This window comes from Sinocyclocheilus grahami, unplaced genomic scaffold, assembly GCF_001515645.1.
Source record: "Sinocyclocheilus grahami isolate Dianchi unplaced genomic scaffold, SAMN03320097.WGS_v1.1 scaffold14.1, whole genome shotgun sequence".
Classification (NCBI taxonomy): Eukaryota; Metazoa; Chordata; class Actinopteri; order Cypriniformes; family Cyprinidae; genus Sinocyclocheilus; species Sinocyclocheilus grahami.
In genome coordinates this window covers 1,476,435-1,493,236 of record NW_015505193.1, presented here as the reverse complement: position 1 = coordinate 1,493,236, position 16,802 = coordinate 1,476,435, and the positions used below count along the sequence as shown (strand labels likewise).

The 16,802-nt window shown below is 36.8% G+C and overlaps 3 protein-coding genes across 3 annotated transcripts in view; 2 read left to right on the top strand and 1 right to left on the bottom strand.

Annotated features, from left to right (window-relative positions):
• Positions 1-4,134, top strand: part of cog8 (component of oligomeric golgi complex 8) — a 7,365-nt gene extending 3,231 nt beyond the window's left edge. The window contains exons 3-5 of the mRNA XM_016292020.1: positions 507-1,325; positions 2,368-2,536; positions 2,647-4,134. Coding sequence (XP_016147506.1) covers positions 507-1,325; positions 2,368-2,536; positions 2,647-3,047 — 1,389 coding nt within the window. The 3' untranslated portion in view covers positions 3,048-4,134. The remainder of the gene's footprint in view (positions 1-506; positions 1,326-2,367; positions 2,537-2,646) is intronic.
• A 9-nt stretch (positions 4,135-4,143) lies between these two features.
• Positions 4,144-9,571, bottom strand: nob1 (NIN1 (RPN12) binding protein 1 homolog). Its single transcript, XM_016292668.1, has 10 exons — positions 9,566-9,571; positions 7,770-7,892; positions 7,233-7,365; positions 6,978-7,111; positions 6,631-6,702; positions 6,318-6,458; positions 5,962-6,228; positions 4,930-5,027; positions 4,656-4,800; positions 4,144-4,502 (listed from the first exon to the last, which is right to left on the bottom strand). The coding sequence occupies exons 1-10, from the start codon at positions 9,569-9,571 to the stop codon at positions 4,236-4,238; spliced, it is 1,386 nt and encodes a 461-aa protein (XP_016148154.1). The 3' UTR covers positions 4,144-4,235.
• A 7-nt stretch (positions 9,572-9,578) lies between these two features.
• Positions 9,579-16,802, top strand: part of wdr59 (WD repeat domain 59) — a 20,525-nt gene continuing 13,301 nt past the window's right edge. The window contains exons 1-15 of the mRNA XM_016292658.1: positions 9,579-9,596; positions 9,657-9,813; positions 9,898-9,977; positions 10,056-10,188; positions 11,031-11,155; positions 11,270-11,434; positions 11,521-11,622; positions 11,724-11,868; positions 12,520-12,589; positions 12,706-12,859; positions 13,283-13,339; positions 14,273-14,406; positions 14,573-14,654; positions 15,933-16,045; positions 16,149-16,299. Of these exons, the coding sequence (XP_016148144.1) occupies positions 9,579-9,596; positions 9,657-9,813; positions 9,898-9,977; positions 10,056-10,188; positions 11,031-11,155; positions 11,270-11,434; positions 11,521-11,622; positions 11,724-11,868; positions 12,520-12,589; positions 12,706-12,859; positions 13,283-13,339; positions 14,273-14,406; positions 14,573-14,654; positions 15,933-16,045; positions 16,149-16,299 (1,686 nt within the window). The remainder of the gene's footprint in view (positions 9,597-9,656; positions 9,814-9,897; positions 9,978-10,055; positions 10,189-11,030; positions 11,156-11,269; positions 11,435-11,520; positions 11,623-11,723; positions 11,869-12,519; positions 12,590-12,705; positions 12,860-13,282; positions 13,340-14,272; positions 14,407-14,572; positions 14,655-15,932; positions 16,046-16,148; positions 16,300-16,802) is intronic.

Here is a 16,802-nt window from a genome sequence, read left to right as displayed (position 1 = left end):
AGCATCTGAGATCGGCTCGATTTGAGAAAGGGGTAAAGATTTAACCAGATTAAAAAAAAAAACACTGGGTGGATCTTCATCATTATAGGGTGGTTGTGTGTACACACTGCCAACACACATTTCAGTTCAAACTACTTGTAAAAGTGCATGTAGCATCCGATGACCCCTTTAAATAATAACTGTAACGGTAGGAAAAAATAAAGGAGTAAATGGCTAGATTATAAAAAAACATGATTGATTTGATTATTTTTTTAAATTCAATTTAGTCATTAATTAAATGTTGTATTCATTTTCCTGTTATTTATTTATTTAATTCGCTTTGAAATATACATTGCAGCGTGTTTCAGATGATAAATGTAACAACTTAAATTCCAGAAAAAATTGTACATTTGTTGTGCTCTTTTGTAATTGATAAGATTTATGTTTTTCACCTGGTGGACTGTAAAAATGTCTGAAAAACAACAAATATTTTATACTAAATAATATTCCTGTTTGTGTTTTTTTAGGGAATTGTGCACGAGGTTCGACTGTCTGCTCAGCTCATGCTGAACCAACTTCTTCAACAACTGCGTAGTAATACACAGCTCCCGGTTTGTCTGCGCGTGATCGGATACTTGCGCAGAATGGACGTTTTCACCGAAGCCGAGCTGCGTGTCAAGTTCCTGCAAGCCCGTGGAAGTTGGCTGCGCTCTATTCTTGCCGCAGTCCCGGATGAAGACCCTTACTTCCACATTACCAAAACCATCGAAACCTGCCGTGTGCATCTCTTCGACATCATCACCCAGTATCGCGCCATATTTTCAGACGAGGATCCATTGCTGCTGCCCGGTGGTCAGGCGTTGAACGAGAGCGCCATCTTTCACGGCTGGGTGGTGCAGCAGGCGGCACAGTTTTTGGAGACCCTCGATCGGGACCTCCAGCGTGGTGTGGGAAGCCGTTTGGACTCTCTGCTCGGCCAGTGCATGTACTTCGGCCTTTCATTTAGCCGGGTCGGGGCGGATTTCCGTGGCCAACTCGCTCCCATATTTCAGCAGGTTGCCATGGACACGTTCCGGAAGGCTGTTCAGGAAGCGGTGGACAAGTTCCAAGAGGATATGAACTTGTACACGCTGATTTCTCTGCCGTCCATACTTGGAAGCACCATTCCTCCGGCGGTCCCGAGCACCCAGCCGGGCACACTGCAGCCCCCCATGGCCCTGCTGGATTTCCCACCTCTAGCCTGCTTCCTCAATAACGTCCTGACAACCTTCAATGACTTACGACTGTGCTGCCCTATTGGACTCGCACAAGAAGTTAGCAGATGTGTTGAGGAAGCCCTTATTAAGGTAATTAATTACATAAATAATATGTTAGAAATATACAGTGGTGTGAAAAAGTGTTGGCCCCCTTCCTGATTTCTTATTTTTTTGCATGTTTGTCACACTTTAATATTTCAGATCATCAAACAAATTTAAATATTAGTAAAAGATAACACAAGTGAACACAACATGCAGTTTTTAAATGAAGGTTTTTCTTATTGAGGGAAAACAAAATCCAAAACTACATTGTAACGTAGTTTGTAGATCGGGAAGAAGGAGGCGGGAACCGGCGAACACTCAAACAAAACTTTAATAATAAAATAAACACAAAATAGCGCGACAGCCCCTCGCGGACGACTGCCGCGCACAAACGAAACCAAAACACAAAATAAAATCCAGGCCTGGTCCTCTCTCGTCTTTCCCTGTCGTCACTCCTCCTTTGTATCCTTCCGGAGCTCCTCCGTGAGACTCGAGACCGGTGAGTGGTGCAGGTGTCGCGCATTCGCAATTACTCCACCGGCCTCGCTCCGTTCCCACGGCTCTCGGCCCCGCCCCTCTCGTCACATACATGGCCCAAGTTTGATGATCTGAAACATTAAAGTGTGACAAACATGCAAAAAAAAAAAAAAGAAATCAGGAAGGGGGCCAACACTTTTTCACACCACTGTATGCTACAGGTATGTTTTTTTTTTTCCTCTTATGGCCATCGAGGCTGGATTTACTGCAGTTTTGTCGTCTGCCACTTTAAATGCTTGAGCTCTTTAAAGCAGGATGGATTCTGATTGGCTGTCAATGATCTGAAAGTGATTCCAACATATCATTCCAATATTGTATTCCAATACCGTTCCCCTGTGTTATTGTTATAGTTATGGTGTGGACTTCCATAATCTCATATTCTAGAATTAGAACCATTTTTAAAGCTTTATAGTTATTATCATCCTTGGTGTGATTTTAAGAATTTCTTCAAAAAAAAATCTTGCTAGACTTTCCAACAGTAGTGTAGATTGACTGAATTCAAATCGACAATGAAAGGAAAAGATGTAGATGTACAATGTTATTCTGTTCTTAGGTGACCAAGCTGATCCTGGTTTTCCATCGAGCCGAGGTATCTGCCTTCAGTAGCCGTGAACGGGATTTATTTGTTCAATTCTGCAGTGCATTTGCTGAAGACATGGTGCCATTCGTGAACCGATGTTTACAAGTTCTCTTTCCTCCAGCCCAGCTTGCTCTCATGCTAGGTGAATATCCTCAGGATAACATCGACATTTTTGTCACATTACAAAAATAAAACCGATTGCAAACACCATTTGATGTTAACTTGCAGGTTTGTCTTGTATTTGTATTGTAGGTGTCCCTCCAACCCAGGTTTATAAGTATGGCAGTCTTGGCTGCATCAATGTGAACACAGTTCTGGAGCCGCTGGAGTTTGTTCTGCCCCAGAAGGAGCCCGTGACCTCTGTCCTGGAGCTCTGCACTGATCTGAGCAGCCTGACCACAGCTGAATCAGATCTCTCAACTGCACTCAAACCTGTAACACTTCAAGAAGAAAAGTCTGTCTTCTCTGAACAACAAGAGCCTGTGTCAGCATCTGATCTTTCTCAAATTGAGAACATTTCTGCTGAAGCGGTCAGTACAGAGCAAAACGCCCCAAGCCAAGAGACTGAAATGACCATTGATGAACAGGACTTAACAGGGCCAGATGGTTTCTCCACAACAGATAATAATGTTGAGGAGATGTTGTCAAAATAAAAAGCACTACATGCAGTGTGTTTTTAGGGGTCCTAAATAATTAAGCTTTGTTTTTATAGCAAATAACTATCTGGACATACTTTTACCAGGGCTTGGTTCGCATTTTTAATTGCAACTTAATTTTTTTGATTAAAAATGGTATAATATATTTAAGTCAGGGAAAAATACGTTCTTTGAATCACGTGTTTTCTATGAGTTACAATGGTCCCAAAAAGTATTGGGACTCTTAAGTCACACTTAAAATGTCTGAATGTCTTTGAAATAGATAATAAATGCCACTTGAGTTTATATCTTATTAAAAAAGAAAGATGGCACTTTTAAGCAAAACATTATACAAAAAGATGGTGACATGATATATCTATATGATATATCTGTTCAAAATAAAGACAAAATAAATGTTGTTAGAGGTTAGTGGAACATTCATAGTTAATGTGGTGACCTAAACCTGTGGTTTCTCTGCTAGAAAACCTGTATGAATTTGAGAACTTGAGACTTCACATGCATACTAAAAACCACGGGCGATTAGCTGGTGAAATGTCATTGCAAAAAAAAAATAATAATAATAATATAGTTCTAAGAAAAGCTTGTGCATCATTCGTCTACAGATGAAGCTTATCTAATGCAAAGGCATTAAAACGGGGATAGTTCATCCAATAATAAAAATTCTGTCATCATTTACAACCCCTCTACTTGTTCCAAAGCTGTGTGAGTTTCTTTGTGGCATCAGTATGTACTTTTAATTTGATTACGTATTAGATTTAACCTGTTGTATGTTTTTTGTTTGCTCATATTTTCTAGTGTGTTTTGGGGGGAAAGTTTTATTAAAATTGGATAAAAATATCGAACTGTTCTTTCTGATATTCATTACAATGAATCAAGTGTGTTCTGTTTTTCCCACAAAATAGAGTTTGCTTGGAATAGCAGATTGTCTTTGCAAAGTGTCTTTTATATCTAGATCAGAAAAGCAAGTTATTAAAAGTTAGCACAAAAATAAGATTTCCATTTCACAGTTTCAACTGGTATGAGGGTAGATTATGGAAAATATTTTGTGATACAGAGTTAAACCTAAGGTCAAGAGAAAGATGAAACCGATTTATTAAGAGAAATCACCACTAACATTTTAATTCAATCAAGAATTCAATGTTTCAGGCTTCCAGTCCAGAATCTGCAGGTAGGGAGAGAACATAATCACTTCTTAACACATTTTTTGCGTGCTGCGTTAGGATTTGTTCGTTGTCTTCCTCCTCCAGTCTGAGTGTCCCGCAGCTGCAAACTGGCTGCCCTGCTGTAGATATCGTGCTCGGAGAACGGAGAGCTGCCAGCCAGGTAATCTGGGTCAAACACATCAGTCTTCTGACGAGCCTTTTTAGACAATCTCTGCTGGGGGAAACGCTGATCGTCCACCAGGTGTGGGTTGTTGGCGTGTTTTCCTCCTTGTGGCAAAGGCAAAGAGTACTGCAGAGGACAAGAGAAGAAACAAACCATAAGTACATGATTACTAACACTGATTTATCTGACACTACTCATGCAATGCCTTCCAAATTTTTAATGCATTTAGCTCATATATAACATTACATTTACTGTTATAACATCCAAAGCATTACTCACTCTCTTCCCCTTTGGATTGAGCACTTTTGAATTCCTGGAAAAATGCATCTGCATGGTGCCGTCCTTGTTAATGCCGACAGCAACCTTCTTCAAGGTGTCGTTCCCACAATGTGGACAGAAAGATTTGTTCATGTTTGTTGTTGTCCTGAAAATATGGAAACAACAAGAAGAAGAAAAAAATTGCAGTGACAAAGTTACACACATCACATATTATTATAAATGTGTAATTATTCCTGCTCCAAAACTGTTATTCTTTTCCGAGTCCATCACTTACTTGAAGCAGGCATGACAGCGCAGTATGTAACTCCTGGTGTTTTTAATAAGCATGCCATTAACAGACAGCACATGCAGTCCAATCTGAATCAGAACATTCTGTCAGGAAAACAACAAGACATTAGGTTTTTGTGACAAAATAATGGACATAATTGACCACACTTGCTTAATGTGCATGGTTAAAGAAATATTTTAGCATTCCATCACTTGCTCACCAATGGATGCTCTGCAGTGAATGGGTGCCGTCAGAATGAGAGTCCAAACAGCTGATAAAAACATCACAATAATCCACAAGTAATTCACACCACTCCAGTCCATCAATTAATGTCTTGTGAAGTGAAAAGCTGCATGTTTGTAAGAAAACACATTTGAGTATGTGTATATGAGTCCATAATGCATAATATTGCTTCCTCCATTGAAAAAGTCCATCCCTTGTTGTTCTCTCATCAAAATCCACCGACATATTCGTTCAGAACTGTTTTCAATTGTAAACAGCGTTTGTTTCGGATTTCTCTTCTGATTCAGACGTGATGACTTTGTCACTGCAGAAAGCAATATTATGGATTATGGACTCGTATTTTAGCTTGAACCAATGGTTTGAAGTAAAAACGTCTTAATGACAGTTTTGTTAACCACAAACACACAGCTTTTCACAATACATTAATTGCTGGACTGGAGTGGTGTGGATTATTGTGATGTTTTTATCAGCTGTTTGGACTCTCATTCTGACGGCACCCATTCACTGGAGAGGATCCATTGGTGAGCTAAATTTCTCCAAATCTGTTCTGATGAAGAAACAAACTCATCTACATCTTGGATGTCATTTTTCAACAAACTTTAATTTTTGGGTGAACTATTCCTTTAATCAGCACACATTGTTACAATGAACAATAAGAATCCTCATTTTCATAATCCAATAACTTTTTCTGTTAATGTAAACAAGGTTCACAGTTGGGAAAATATATTATTATAAAATTTGTGAAAAACATGTTTTAATTGATTATTTCCAATGTGTCTAATCAATGACAAGTACCTGCATGGCAAAGTCAGTGGTCAAGCAGCCCACTCTGACATCTGCTGTCGGTCCCCAGTTACTAGCATCCATCTGGACTTGCTTTATGTTGCTGGGAGTAATCCAACCTCCACCATCACCACCATCCTCCTCCTCATCGATGCTTTCTTCTTCTTCCTCGTGTTGGTCTCCACTAGTGCCATCTTGATCTTCAGATTCAGCCAGCTGACTGTCAGTGGACAGGTCAACAGACTCTAGTTTGTCTGTGACTGTGATGGCATCTGCTGCCTAGAGAGAAGGACAGAAAGAAGGAAAATAGGATTTATTTTGGTCTAAAGTGACTGTGGCAGCGGTTTGGATGTTGTCGGGTTCCTCACCAGCAGTTCCAGAAGGTCAGTCTCAATGCTGGGCAGAGGATTCCTCCAAAACTGAAAGGTGTTGAACTGTGAAGTATCAGGGTCTTGTGGCTCATTTGTTGTAGGTGGGATTTGGACAGCTGTACTTTGTTTGCCTGAAGACTTTTTTGGGGAAAAAAGCTGAAATTAATAGGAGCCCTTAAGGTACATCTGCATTATCTGTCTATGTATATTTACTTTTTCAGTAAAAACATCGGTGTCAAACTGGAAGAAGCCTTGGATATTCATTTTAATAACATTACTCAAATACTTGCATTTGCAAGTAATGTCTTACTTTTGATGGAAAATGGAAACCAGCAATGCCAACAGGAGTCTCTGGATGTCTTTGTGTACTGAATATTTGGACCTGAAACACAAACAGAAAACAGTGTTGAAAACTAGAACAGATGTGAATGAATGTGAATTAAGATCTGAATTAAAGGGGTCATATGATGCTTTTTAAAATATACCACGCCTTTCTTTGCGTGCACATTTGGGCGGCATTATGCAAATATTTCCACATAGTGAGGTAGATATGTGGGGGCGTGTTAGAACGAGCCGTTTTAGGGGGGCGTGGCCCTAAAATGGCCCCTTTATGACACCTTCAATCAATCAATCAATCAATCAATCAATCATCAGTACCTTTTTCTCAGGTTCTTTCTTTAAATGCTCAGTTCCCACATTCTCTGTTTCCAGTTGATAAGTCAGAGCCAGGACCTTGATGTCTGTTGCTGAAAGACTGGGATAGTCTCCTGTCTTTTTAGCGAATTCTGTAACTGTGTTTCAAAGTAAATCAAAATTAATATGCATAAATCATCACCCATAACACAGTTTCAGCATTCAAATAACAAATAATTCAACATAAGACACATTAGTAATAGTATAAGTTGTTATTACCAAATCGTACGTGCTCTGGAAACGGTTCTTTGAAATTGAGCTTGTATGGCAAAAAAGCCAAACTCCTTTTTGTTGGTTTATCCCGAATTTCATCAACAACATCCTTCAAGGTATAAATGTTCTTTCCAATTTCCTAAAAGTAAAGCAAACAAACATGATAACAGATACAATGTCTGGTATGCATATATATATATATATATATATATAATGCTGTTCAAAAGGCTGGGATCAAAAATCTCTTCTCTTCATCAAGGCTACATTTATTTGACCAAAAATACAGAAAAAAACAGTAATATTGTAAAATATTATTACCATTTAAAATAATGGTTTTCTATTAGAGCCAGGACCTTGATGTCTGTTGCTGAAAGACTGGGATAGTCTCCTGTCTTTTTAGCGAATTCTGTAACTGTGTTTCAAAGTAAATCAAAATTAATATGCATAAATCATCACCCATAACACAGTTTCAGCATTCAAATAACAAATAATTCAACATAAGACACATTAGTAATAGTATAAGTTGTTATTACCAAATCGTACGTGCTCTGGAAACGGTTCTTTGAAATTGAGCTTGTATGGCAAAAAAGCCAAACTCCTTTTTGTTGGTTTATCCCGAATTTCATCAACAACATCCTTCAAGGTATAAATGTTCTTTCCAATTTCCTAAAAGTAAAGCAAACAAACATGATAACAGATACAATGTCTGGTATGCATATATATATATATATATATATATAATGCTGTTCAAAAGGCTGGGATCAAAAATCTCTTCTCTTCATCAAGGCTACATTTATTTGACCAAAAATACAGAAAAAAACAGTAATATTGTAAAATATTATTACCATTTAAAATAATGGTTTTCTATTTTAATATACTTTAAAATATAATTTATTTCTGTGATGCAAAGGTGATTTTTCCTCATCATACACTCTTCAGTCTTCAGTGTCACATGATCCTTCAGAAATCAGTATAACATCCTGATTTATTATCAGTGTTGGAAACAGTTGTGCTGCTTAATATTTTGCGATATTTGTAACATTATAAATGTCACTTTTGATCAATTTAACACATCCTTGCTGAATAAAAAAATTATTTTTTTAAAAAAAAAAAAAAAGAGAAACAAAAATTTCTGACCCCAAACTTTTGAACGGTAGTGTATATATTGTTACCAAAGATTTCTATTTTGAATAAATGCTGTTCTTTTAAACGTTTTATTCATCAGAGAATCCTGGAAAAAGTATCACGGGTTCCAAAAAATATTAAGCAGCACAACTGTTTCCAATATTGATAATAAATCAGCATTTTAGAATGAGTAATAATGATGCTGAAAATTCAGCTTTGATCACAGGAATAAATTATATTTTAACCCTTTAACTGTCACTCACATTTTTGAACATAGAGGTGAAAGTGCACGATCCAAACTTAAATTTGTATAATTCATGAACATTTTGTAACATGATACTGATGTACCATTTTCATGGTAATGCAATGTTTGATTTTAAAATGGGTTTCAAAGGATGAATTTTGAGATTTTAAGTTTTCAATTGATATATCATTTCTGATTATTTCTAAAGTGTGATAGAGAAAAAGGCAACAATCAACAAGACTTTTTTTGACAAAGGTCAGAACTTTTTGCGCAGCTTGTCAGTGAACAACAGCTCTGTGTAGTTAATGCTGCTTTCTTCTATTTAAATTGTTGATGTATTGTTTATTGATGTTATGCAGTTACACTACTGGTCAAAAGTTTGGAATTTGTAATATTTTTTTATGGTTTTGAAAGATATCACTTATGGTCATCACTTCTGCATTTGTTTGATCAAAAATACAGTTACACTGCGAAATATTACAATTTAAAATAGCTGTTTCCTATTTGAATATTTTTTTTTTATGTAATCTATTCCTGTGATGCAAAGCTGAATTTTCAACATCATTACTCCAGTCTTCAGTGCCACATGATCCTTCGTTTTTCTGCTCAGGAAACATTTTGTTTTATCAATGTTGAAAACAGTTGTGCTGCTTAATATTTTTGTGGAAACACTGATTAACATTCATAATAATAAAAAACATTATTAATAATTAAGCACCAATCATCAAATCGGCATATTACAACGATTTCTGAAGGATCATGTGGCACTGAAGACTGCAGTAATGATGAAAAAAAAATTCAGCTTTGATCACATGCATAAATTTATATTTTAAAATATATTAAAATAGAAAACAGTTACTTTAATTTTGATCAAATGAATACAGCCTTGGTGAGCATGAGAGACTTATTGCAAAATCAAAACAAAAAAAATCTTAATTTTTGTCCAGAAGTGTACTTTTTCCCCTTATACTTGCATCATTGAAATGTCATGTATAATTCCAGTAAACATGAATTAGCATATTATAAAGTACTCACTGCATCCATCCTTTTCTACTGTTCAGCCTTTCTCTAACGGCCTGGTTACAGTGATGGTTCCTCAGCTGCGGCGAGAGAACAGCCTCCTCTTGTGGAGCACGCTGGAACTGAACAGTCCTGTTCACGCTTTCGTGGGCCACGACGACGTTGTACTTGAGTTTCAGTGGAGGCCGCAGAAAGAAGGTGAGAGGAGCAACTAGTAGATGGTGATAATTCTGTGAACGAGTGCTTCATTTGAATAAAAACACAATCCATTCTGTATTTTAGGTTCCAAAGACTGCCAGCTGGTCACATGGTCTAGAGATCAAACCCTGAGGATATGGAGAGTAGATCCTCAACTTCAGAAGGTGATGCCCATGAACTCAATCCTTTCACTACAGCTGGTGACTTTATGCTTGAGACTGATGGACTCATGTGATCCGTAGCTGTGCTGTGCCAATGGCATTGCGGACGAGTTGATGGAGGGCTTGACTCTCACCACAGAGACGGAGAAAACACTGAGGTTCCAAGGCTCCGAACCTCCGCTCAGCCCTGGATTCACAGCGGACAACTCACAAGGTGAAAAAAGGGAAGAGTAGCTCTGACAGGGATTTGATGCATCATGGTTCATTCATTTAATTATTTTGACTCAACTCATAATTGCTGAAGACATGAGCGTAGCTGTGAGCACGGTGTGTCTCCCTGTCTTATCAATTTATATTTAAATCTGTTATTATTTAAATCTATTATGTTTAAGTCTATTATCTATTTATTTGTGTTGTGTGGCTAAATAGAATATAAGAGAATAGAATAAACAAATAGAATTCAATAAATGAATTAAATAGAAATCTTCACAGGAAGTAGATTGGAATTGGTGGATTTTTATGACATTAAATTATATATATTATTTATCTATCTATTTATTTAAATCGGCATATTATACTGATTTCTGAAGGATCATGTGACACTGAAGACTGGAGTAATGATGCTGAAAATTCAGCTTTGCATCACAGGAATAAATGACATTTCGAAATATATTAAAATAGAACACAGTTCTTTTAATTGTAATCATATTTAACGATATTACTGTTTTTGCAGTCTCTGTGCACATAAGAGACTTCTTTTAAAAACATTTTAAAAAATCATACCGACCATAAACTTGAACATATAAAAAATATAAGATGCACATAAAGTAAATTGTGGATCTAAATTTGGTAGATTTGTAACTAATATTAAAAAAATTATTTTGAATAAAAAAATAATGCATTGAATATTTTATAATTATTATTGATTATTAAATCCCTTTGTTTATGCATTGAATTTTCATTTTTGACCCCGTTCTTCATTTATGGTGATTTGAAAAAGTGGATGTTCCAGTCAGATCCTAGTTTTAATGAATGTAAATTACTGTCTGTTCGCAGATCAGTTTGACGGCCCTCAGTCTGGCCTGTCGTCCAGCGGTAAGAATGACGTACCAGGTTTGCCTCAGACTCTGCAGCAAGAGTTTTCTCTAGTCAACTTACAGATTCGCAATGTCAATGTGGAGGTCAGTCACTGTGATTGCTGAAAATGGTCTGTGCCATGTTGCAGAATTCGAATAAATGGGATGCAATTATAACAGTCAAACATAAATAAGATGGTGACATTAATGTTCTTGTAGATGGATGCCGTCAACCGCAGCTGCTTTGTGTCGGCCGACTGCGGAGCCAATCGTGTCCGTCTCGTGGTGAAGTTTCCTGCCCAGTATCCCAACAATGCAGCTCCAGCTTTCCAGTTCGTCTCTCCGACGAACATCTCGTCTTCCACGAAGACCAAGATACAGAAGGTTGAAACTCTTAACACCCATCACGCTTGAGATTTACTCAAAGCTTTGAACAATGTCATGTTGAAGCAGCCTCATCTCTTTTGTAGATCCTGACTGATACGTCACTTCAGAAGGTGAAGAGAAACCAGAACTGCTTAGAGCCATGTGTTCGACAGCTGGTGTCTTGCTTAGAGTCAGATGGAGTCATGGTGAGTGAGCTTTACTTTTGTACTCATCATTTTGTTCAAACACATTTACCAGTAGTTTCCATGATGAGTTTTTAACTCACTGTCTGCTGTTGGATGTCCAGGAGGACGGTACGAACCCTTACTTGCTCACCAACCCGGTGACTCCTGCACTTCCAGCTTTCCCTCGAGTAAGCAACACTTACGGCTCGTACCAGGACTCCAACATCCCCTTCCCACGCACCTCAGGGGCGCGCTTCTGTGGGACAGGTGGGCTGGGATATGACCCTTTTCTTCCATCTACGCATATTAATATTGGTCCACGGTTTATTAATTGAATGCCAAACTGATGCATGAAGTAGACATTTTTTCTGTCTGTAATATAAAATATGTCAAATGTATATATATTCTACTGGTCACAAGTTTGGAATAAATAATTTTTTGATGTCTTTTAAAGTCTCTTATATTCATCAAGGCTGTGTTTATTTGATCAAAGATATAGTAAAACAAGAATACTGTGAAATATTATTACAATTTAAAGAACAGCGTTCTATTTTAATATGTTTTAAAATTGTATTTATTATGTAATTATAATGTATAATGTTACAAAACATTATTAATAAGCAGCAAAAATAGTTTTCAAATTGTTTTATTAGAATGATTTCTGAAGACTGGAGCAATGATGCTGAAAATTCAGCTTTGCATCACAGGAATAATTTATATTTTAAAACATATTAAACTAGAATAATGTTCTTAAATTGTAAACATATTTCACAATGCTACTACTTTTATTACCGTATTATTGATCAAATAAATGCAGCCATGATGAGCATAAGAGACTTTAAAAAATCGTCATTATTCCAAACTTTTGTTTTTACATTTAAATCCAACACATACATTTCAACTTAATTTGCTTATTAGGTTCCTTGGTTTATTTCACACGGCCCATAACTATGCATCGTACAGTCCCTCCGACTGAACCTACTCCCAGGTGAATATTCAATCCAGTTTGCATGCTTTATCTGAAACATGGAATGTTATGCTATATTGTTATTTGAATACAATGGAAGACACGTGTCGTAAGATGAAGTCTGTGTGCATGTGCAGGTCGCTGTCAGCTCTCTCAGCGTATCACAGCGGGGTGATGACGCCCATGAAAATGCGAACGGAGTCTCAGACCACCCTGAGGTTGTACAGCGGGAGCCCAACACGCACAGACAAAGACCAAGTGTCCATATCATCGTTTTACTACAAAGAGCGGGTGAGACTCATCACACAGGACTGAAATTAGTGCTGGCGGGAAGCTTAAGCGTTTAAGCAAATTTATATTCAGCAGCCGTGGTCAGGAGTTTAGGATTTAGTCGATTCTGTTCTGTTCTGCTCTGCTCTGCTCTGCTCCGGAACGGAACGTTCTATTCTATTCTATTCTATTCTATTCATGTTGTTTTTGGGAGGGCTTTTAAAAGTGAAATGGCCCTGTGTGTTTGCCTGTCTGCAGAAATGGTTATACATGATTTCTTAAATGGGTTTTTATTTAAAAAATCCACCCGCTTATTCCACCGGTTCAAAAGCACCATTTTCACAGTTCATTGTCACTGTTGTTCTCTGTGCTGTCGTTCTCCTGTTGAATTTTGGTGGCATGTGTCCCTCACTCATGTTGCTGTGGTCTGTTTTATCCAATCAGAAGCCCCCTCTGTCTGCTCCCCGCCGGTGGTCTGTGCAGACTATTCATGACTGTCCGGTATTGACCCCTGCCCCTCCCTCACACTTATTCTGTCTCTCTAATCTACGTGCTCTAATGGCAAATGTTTTGTTGCTTGTTATTTGCTGTCATCATACATTTCTTGTATGGCACATCACAGCTCTACATTTTCCCTGTATTTTCTGCTTTGAAAAAAAATTCAGATAATCACAGATCATAAAAATGAAAGATCATCCCTTTTCCCTCTTTCGTATGTATGTGATGCTGCATTTAACACTGTAACCAATCAGTTTGTCACAAACATTTTTTTTTTAAATTACAGCCAAAAACAGAAGAAAAAAATAAATAATAAAATTGTATGTGTGTGTATGTACTCTATGTATGTATATATATATATATATATATATATATATTAGTCAGGGATGACTTTAAGTAAATAAATATCTAAGTATATAAGTAAATTACTAAATAAAACTATAAGTATATAAATAAATAAATGTGTAAATAAATGTATTATTAATTTAGTACTTTTTAATCACTTTTTGATTAAAGTTTTGTTAAATATTTAAATTTAAATTTTATGGCTGGGACTGAATATTTTAATAATTTTAGACCCTAATGATATTTCAAACTATGCTTTAGCTTCTGTCAATCTTAACAGCTTTTCAACATTTATTATAATAATTCAAGTTCTTTAGTGCATTTAACAAATATGAAGCATTTAGAAAAACATATTTAATTTTATTTAAAATGATTTGATTTAATTTAATTTAATAATTGATTATAGTAATTCTAATGATAACATTACATGCATAATAATAATAATTGAATATATATAATGATTTATAATTATATTCTCGAAAGGGGTTTTCTCATACTGACAACCATAGGATTCATTTAGGATATGATTGATTGATTTATTTTCATCAGAAAGTGACTGATCCTGCTGTTTGTCATTTTTACGGTGTTCAGAAATCCCGTCGCTGGAAAGGCAAGCGAGAGGGAGGAGACTACAGCAGCAGACCCATCAAACTGGCTGGCAAAGTCATCATCCAGGAAATCTCATGTCTGCTTCCTGTGCACAAAGCCCTCGGGGAAACATACGTGTATGTTGTGTTTTCTTAGACAGAAATGCATTCCAGGTCATATTCAGATGATATCTTTCTTGCTAGTAACAGCGACAACTTACAGCATCACCTGCCAATATTGTGACATGCTTTTGTTCAAATGTCATCTTGATCCTCAGCATCTTTTTGTTTTTCTTCGCCTTAGGCTAAATGTTAATGACACACAGGACACGTGTCAGAAGAATGGGGCGGCGGCCTTAGCAGTGGGCCGCAGGGATTTAGCAAAGGTATGTAATATCAGTCAAATGTTTGGAATAATTAAGATGTAATATTTGCACCAGAATAAAAATCTCATCTTTTTAAGTGGGAGAACTTGCACAATTGGTGGCTGACTAAATACTTTTTTGCCCCACTGTAGACTGTTTAGAAAGCATAACAACAAGATTTAAACATTAACCCCCGGTTTCACAGACAAGGCTTAAGCCTAGTCCCAGACTAAATTGTAAGTCTGAGCAGTTCCAACTGAAAGAAACTTGCACTGATTGATCTTAAAATATATATCAATGCCTTTGATTTGTCTCAAGATGGACATCAGTAATGTTTTTTTCTAAGGCACGATTATAAAAATGACTTAAATGTTCTAATTGAACTATGGCCTAATCCTGGTTTAGTCTAAGCCTTGTCTGTGAAACCATGCCTATATGTGTTACATGAAAGTAGTGCGATAAAATCAATTACATTTACTGTACTACCGTTCAAAGGTTTGGGGTTGGTAGGATTTTTTTTTTGTTTTTGTGAAAGATGGGTCTTATGCTCACCAAGGCTGCATTTTTTTTAATCAAAAATATAGTAACATTAGTAATATTGTGAAATATTATTACAATTAAAAATGAATATATATTGAATATATTTTAAAATGTAATTTATTCCTGTGATGCAAAGCTGAATTTTCAGCATCATTACTCCAGTCTTCAGTGTCACATGATCCTTCAGAAATCAGTATAATATACTGATTTAGCATTCAAGTATCATTTATTATTATCAATGTTGAAAAGAGTTGTGTTGCTTAATACCTTTGTAAAAACCGGTAAGTTTGGAATAATTTTTTAAAGAAAGTAATACTTTTAGTAAGCGAGGATGCTTTAAATATCAGTAAAGATAGATATTGTTACAAAAGATTCCTTTTTCAAATAAATGCTGTTGCTTCAAGCGTTCTATTCATCAGAGAATCCTGAAAAAAATAAATCACAGTTTCTACAAAAATTTTAAATGGCAAAAATCTGTTTTCAACATTGATAATAATAATTGAAAAAATGCAGTTTTGCATCACAGGAATAAATTGCATTTGAAAATATATTCAAATACAAAACAGTTACTGTAAATTGTAATAACATTTCACAGTATTGCTGTTTTTACTGTATTTTTAATCAAATATATGCAGGCTTGGTGAGCATAAGAGACTTCTTTCAAAAACATGAATAACTCTTAATTATTTTGACCTGTAGTGTGTGTGTAAGCATGATTTATGAACAAGCTATTTTCATTTCTCCATGATCTGTCTCTAGGTATGGGCACTTGCTTCTGCAGCCACAAATCTTGACCTCAGTCCCGATCCTGACCCTGATGCTGGAACTCCCTGGGCCAAACATCCATTTGGGCGACACCTGCTGGAGACATTGTGAGTTGCAGCTTATTAACTGATGACACCAGCATATGTGCATTAATTTATGAAGGTGTCTTCGTTTTCTCATGATCTTTGACTTTGTCTCTTTCCTCCACAGGCTTGAACACTACAGGCAGATGAGTGATGTTCAGAGTCTGGCCATGTTGTGTAGTGTGTTCAGAGGTCACGGCAGTCCTCAGGAATATTTCACTCTATACGGGCATCAGCAACCTCGACCGGCGTTCTTCACGCCACACCACTCCCGCTACGTATGTTTGTAAACCTGATTTATCAATGCTTGAATTCTGTAGGAATTAATTGTGTCTTTCAGTTAAAATTAGGATCAGTTGTGTATTTCTTTCTTAAAGGAACACTCCACTATTTTTGAAAATAGGCTCATTTTCCATCTCCCCTAGAGTTAAACAGTTGAGTTTTACCGTTTTCGAATCCATTCAGCCGATCTCCGGGTCTGGCGGTAGCACTTTTAGCTTAGCTTAACATAGATCATTGAATCTGATTAGACCGTTAGCATCTCGCTCAAAAATGACCAAAGAGTTTCGATATTTTTCCTATTTAAAACTTGACTCTTCTGTAGTTACATCGTGTACTAAGACTGACGGAAAATGAAAAGTTGCGATTTTCTAGGCCGATATGGCTAGGAACTATACTCTCATTCCGGCGTAATAATCAAGGAACTTTGCTGCTGTACCAGGGGTGCAGCAGGCGAGTTGATATTACGCAGCGCCTGAAAATAGGCTAACTTCCGTCAACA

What these genes read in the sequence shown, in the direction of transcription:
- nob1 (XM_016292668.1), bottom strand. An exon ending in GTTTCCATTTTCCATCAAAA is followed by an intron (nt 6,459 to 6,630) that starts GTAAGACATTAC and finishes TCCCCAAAAAAG; the next exon opens with TCTTCAGGCAAACAAAGTAC. An exon ending in CCACTGACTTTGCCATGCAG is followed by an intron (nt 5,028 to 5,961) that starts GTACTTGTCATT and finishes TTTTCCTGACAG; the next exon opens with AATGTTCTGATTCAGATTGG.